The sequence below is a fragment of the Tenebrio molitor genome, chromosome 7 (assembly GCF_963966145.1).
Source record: "Tenebrio molitor chromosome 7, icTenMoli1.1, whole genome shotgun sequence".
Taxonomy (NCBI): Eukaryota; Metazoa; Arthropoda; class Insecta; order Coleoptera; family Tenebrionidae; genus Tenebrio; species Tenebrio molitor.
In genome coordinates, this window is record NC_091052.1 from 10,022,191 (window position 1) to 10,028,190 (window position 6,000).

Genomic DNA, 6,000 nt, shown 5'->3' on the forward strand with positions numbered 1-6,000 from the left:
TAATTAAAAATGGATTTACCCCATTTTGCATGTAGACGACTCAATTATTTACCCCGTAAGGATAACTGGTTTTTCTATTTGTCCGACTAACGTCCAATTAAGAGCGAATTGCGGTCCCAATCTCGGTTAAATTCACGCCTCGGTGTAATGGGGGTTGTGGACGTTCATAATAGGGTAAGTTTACTGTCGAAATTTAGAACGACCCCAAAGATGTCTTAATATTTTCGAGGATGCCGTACCCATTCAGGATAACAAATTGCAAGCGAGTAACGTAATGGCACTCGGAACGAGCTCGTTGCCAATTCAGAAGGACCATATTCCTGGAACGATTACAGGAGTGCTCGACACCATTCAAGAAGAAACATTCAAATCGTAACGCGAACTAATCTGAATTGATGGGTTTCGGGGAAATTCGATGATGGATGACGCAAATCCAGGAGAACCGCAGTGTTTTATTTGCCTCCCGAATGGACTACTCAGACAGGAGCAAACAGAAAACGAATCAATCGCAAGCGAAATTTGCAATATTGTTATTGAATTTGTGTGCTCACAACTCTCAGGGTAAAGTCTGAAAAGGACAAGGATTTTTTGCGTTTTATCTTGTTGTGCTCCGTATCGCGCCCTTGGGCTTTTACCGAATTACACGATTAGAAAAAATTCCACCCTTTGTTCGTTATTTTTATTATAATTTTTTATGCCCCGCTCCGACTACGCAACGCCCTCCAATTATTTATTTTTTAGTAGATCCACATTGAAATTTTGTTCGAAAGTGCTTTTTCACCCAAAAAGCTTTTGTTTAAATTTATGACGAATATCAATTCGGACTGAGATTAATATTCATACAAATCGAATAAAAAGGGCAATCTGGCTGCGACTCTCTGAAATGATTGATTCATTTCCATTAACAACGAGAAACAGATTTTTTTTGCCGAGTCTAATCATATTCATCATTATTTAAATAATTAGGGAATCCCCAATTTAATAATTTCATTCCATTTTCTACTGATAAGGTAATGACTTATTATCTCCCACGCAGAGTAATGAAGAAAAGTACAAGATAAAAGCATAATGATAGGAAACGGGAGATTTTGATTATCGACTAATAACACACGAAATTACAAGCGTGCGGTAAGACGAGCTTTTGCTAATATCTGGCTGAAGAGTAATTTCGAAATGATTACAAGAGTGAAGAGATAACGCCCCATTCGCGACAAGAAATAAATTTTAATTAATTTCGTCGGTTGCATTAAGGAGCTTCCTGCAGATTTTCCATTTTTGTTTTAATCATCTCAACAGCGAAGCTTCACAATTCTCTCCCATCGACATTTTCATTTTTTTGGTAAAAATAGCAATGTGATGGGAAATAGCTGTCGTCTGCATTACACTACATATGTCAGTCAAAATACGTTCAGGCATCCTGCAAGGAATTCGAATTAATATTCCGGAAACATAACAAAATAAATTCCCCACGGATTACGGATGACACGTACAGACTTCAATCGCTAGGTAATAGCTTCTTTATCTAGCAGTGTTAGTTTATTAGCAGCCATTATAATAGCGATGCTGAACATCCGATATCAATTATTCCGTCTCAACTGCATTTCAGTTTAGTAGTTCCACAAGTTTGTGCAAACTTTAGATTTATGACCAGATTAGTTTTCAGCTCGACCAAGAAATGACGTGCGAGTGAGCAAAAAATCAGAAGGGTTGCTAATTACATGCAAATTAATTAATTAAATGTCAGTTTTGGCAAAGATGATTTCGTAAATTTTAATAACTGGGAAAAAAGTTAAATATTTATTTTGAATTTAATTTTAATAAATCACGATGAACGAGCCAATAAATTTCCCGAGACGGACGTTTTCTTCCGTTTGTTGGTTTATTGATTTCTTTTATAATATACGGCATTCCTTCGCTTCCAGTTATATGGCAAATTTTGTTGTTAAAGGGGAATGTTTGATTGATGCCGCGGCTCGAATGCTCCATAAAATTCTTGTAAAAGGCCAAATATCGCGATCTCGCTACGTAGTCTACAAAAATATTACACATTTTAAATATTTACAAACATATTTTATTTAACTCAAACATTATCTCCGTCTCGCCCATAATTTGCATACTTTGAATTCTTAATTTGTCGAGATGGAGCAAATTACGCACTTGTGCAAATCTCCCAAGTATTATGTAAATTTGCTGCTTTAATCTCAAATTTTCCAACTAAAATATCGCAAGTACGAAACTTTCGTATTGTAGCGCATTGATCACAACTTTTCTATTATGCAACTCCGAAAATTGGAAAAGTTGTCACAACGATAAAAGCATGCAAAGAATTTGAGGCAACCGTATTTTGTGCTAAAATAAAAGAAGTTTATGGCGATTTTAAGCACAACGCAAAAACCACCTTGAAGTTTTGAGAACAACATAAATAAAACACCAACAAAATAAAAAACAGTTTGGTAATAAAACACTTCGCGTCAGTTAATTTGCTCGGAGCAAACTATTGTAGGGGATTACGCCCTTGCGTTCTCATCCTTTTGTAATCCACATACCTGAGGATTTATACACACAAGGATGTAACGTCTCGCGAGTTATAAACAGAAGCCTAATCTTGGGGTTTAAAATTAAAATTAATTTCACTCTTCTGCTTCGTGTGGATCTGTGTGTGTGGCGCTCCAGGTGGGGCATCAATTCCAGCACTCGTAAAACGGAAGTTACATTAGTCGAAAATATTTAGGCGTACTTTCATGTTGTAATTGAGCCGCGTTTATTTTTGTAATGCATTAAACATGTCTCGGGAAGTGTGACTCGAACCGAAATTATTTGTTCTTGTCCGGGAGCTCGAAAAGAATTCACACAAGAGTAACAGTTGTGTTTGCACAACCTCGATGCACAATCTCCGCTAAAAATGGGCAAAGTTTTCACTTGTGCCAAATTCAAATTCGTAATGGGATGTTAAAATTTAAAACGAAGCCGACATCCCTTTTTCCTAAAGTAGGGTTCCATGTAGGCACATATTTTTTATGAATATATTCGTGCATAACGTGGGGACGTGTACGAAGACTTTTAACGCGAGTGTCAAAGAAGTACGCTGGAAGTGGTCATAATGTATTCATGCATTGAGCTACAAAAAATTAAGCGAAAAAGCTTTCGTCGAAATATTTGGCTCAAACATTTGTCAAATTACAGTTTCTGTTACATTTCTGACTTGAATACATTTCCGCATTATTTTTTATTCGCGTCCTAACTTCTTCGGTGACATATTGCGTGCTTGCTTTACATCATCATCGCCGTCATAAATTTCAGAGAGAAGACTGAAAGTCACTGCGCCCCCCTATAATATTTTATGACTTCAGTATCGATTTGTGTACTTTTTAAGTGAAACTCTTTCTGATTTTCTTGCTGTGGAAAAATATTGAGAAAACAACAACAAACCCAAAAAATGCAAATTCCGTTGTAAACATTTTTACCTTGATAGGATCTGCTTGTTTAAGATAAGAACAATTTATGGTCCTACGTTAAGCGCTGCGCTGCATCATTGTTTACAAATGAATGTTGCAAACTTGCGATTGAATTTTTTGGTAAGATTTAAAATAAAAGTGTGACATGTGCATTTGATGGTCTCACGCACACGCACACACGTGCGAGCTAAAATTAGTGTGTATCCTGTGAATGCATTGTTCCCGAAATAGTGACTCCAGTCATATTCCAGTCACGTCAAAATCTTAATTTTTTTCTAATTGAATTTTCTGTCAATGCCTTGCGCAACATGACATTACAAAATCCCTTTGACAGTGCACAAAGTGTCAGTTGCGCATGTCCTAGAGTAAAAATCGAACGCCACTATCGAAAAAATTTTAATTAAGGACAGTAGCCAATAACAATATTATTATTCATTAGCGTGGATGGAGGGGAAAGTTTCAATTAATTATAGATGAAAAATTGTCAGAGGATTTCATTCATGAGAGATGTTAGATAACAGTTTGGCGATAAAATTTACACGTTGCATAGAAAATTATTCCGCTTCTTTAACGACTCGTTTACAGTTTTAATTCATTATTTATTGCATGGTAAATTTAATGAGTAATATATTAAAAAGTTTAAAACAGTTATAAATAATCAAAGTGGAACCTTGCAAATTTCCTTGGATTGAACAATTTGAAAAAGTCGAGGCGTGTCTGCGATGACCGGAAAGACGTCAGCGCGTCCAAAGCGGCACGGATTAAAATCTGATTATTTCCAGATTGGTAATCAATAATATACGGTGGTCCTCCCTACATTTTTAATTGTTGTTGTGAAGGTCGTCGCGGAATAAATAAATAAATAAGAAAGGAGGGCGAAACGTAACGTCTCTATCGACCGAGTCAGCGCAACAATAAAGTCCGCCTGATCTAGATCCTGCAACGTGAATCCTGCAAGATCCTGTGAGAATAGGGGTCGCTCACCTTTGGCCACTCTCTGGAGTATGATGTCCTTGTGTTCGTTGCAATGCGGTTCCCCGACGACGATGAGGAGGTAGCACCCGGTGAGCGGACTGGGAGGCGGCGGCGCCCCCTTGTCCCCATCGGACACCCCATTCACAGCCTCCATCCGTCAAACCCTGTACTCCTCACAGCCCCAAAATTATAGTTTGTGTAAGTTTTAATCGACCGCTTAGGGTCAGGTCACACTGTGCTCCGGAACGCACCGGAGGCCAGACGACTCGCGAATGCCGGCCGGCGGTGCGCTATGCAGTAGCAGGAGCGCTCCCACCCCCCCTGACAGACAACACCCCCACTCAGCTGACTCGGGGTGCGATGTGGGACAGCGAGACGGCGAAAGAGCTTTGGAGGCGGGGTCCGAGAGGGGCGAAAGCTTCGAACTGGCCTAATTTAGGCACGTAGTGAGGACGAAAAAGAGCCGACGAGACCGACTACTAAGTGATCATTTAATTTATTATATTTTGAGGTGGCGAAGGGGAGCACTGATTTCCAGCCGGCCTGAATTTTTCACTCCTGCGCCCGGAGGATCCTCCTCCCGACTTCCTGCAATCCCAACTTTTTTCATCCCTCCACTTAAAAAGTGCAATCCCGAGGTCTACTAAACTTTTCCCTAATTCCCTACCTAGCACATTTCAAGTCTAAGAACTACCCTCTTAACCTCCGCTTAATTTAACTACTTAACTATTGAAATAAAATTAAATAAGAAGACACTTCTGTTGCTCCTTACACTGATTTGTTTCATGCCAAACCTCATACTTGATGAGGTCGGACCTCAAGTAACGAGATCGCAGACAAATGTCTTCGACTTATACTTGCTCCACTTAGCCTTGATGAAATAGGCCAATGCAGTTTGCAACGACATTATTAACAACGAGATAAGAAATAGATAAGACATTTTAGGACCCGCTAAAACTAGTGTCATTGATCATTTTCATCGAAAATAACTGACAACTGCACAAAAGATTTTAAAAAGTATTTTGGCCAATAATTTCCATCAAATACTTCCGCTTGATCGAGTCTCCGAATATTTTTTTTGAATTCTATTTATTTATATATTTATACGAATACAGCTTGCAATTGTTTTTTGTTCTGTATCATTAATAAATTTGCTATTGAGATTAAGGTAATAGTCTTGTTTGATTGTTCTTTGTTATATCCATGGATATAACACCTATGCATTAATGAGATAAATCAAATATGTTGCCAAACTTACTTTCCGAAAAAGGACAATATCTTCGAGAATGACGGCGACGGATTTTCTTTCACATTATCGGGTGTTCATTTAAATGAATCCTCAAAGCAGGCGTTGAAGAATCGGTTGTGAACGCCCCACGGATTACAGATCACGGATCAGCTGTTTCTAACCTCACTTTTTGTGTTTTCACTCTGCAGACTGACGAGTGGTGGTTCACAATCGATTCTTCAACGCAAATTTTGAAGATAAATTTAAATGAACACCCGATATATGTATTACCGAGGTACTGTTGAATTGTTCTGCTAATTTTGGGACGCTCTATATATGACT

General features: G+C 38.4%; 1 protein-coding gene across 1 annotated transcript in view; it reads right to left on the reverse strand.

The window, feature by feature from the left end:
* The window catches only part of futsch, a 34,292-nt gene extending 29,580 nt beyond the window's left edge, over positions 1 to 4,712 (reverse strand). Inside the window, exon 1 of the mRNA XM_069053405.1 lies at positions 4,440 to 4,712. Within this exon, the coding sequence (XP_068909506.1) occupies positions 4,440 to 4,584 (145 nt within the window). The 5' untranslated portion in view covers positions 4,585 to 4,712. The remainder of the gene's footprint in view (positions 1 to 4,439) is intronic.
* Positions 4,713 to 6,000: the final 1,288 nt, after the last annotated feature.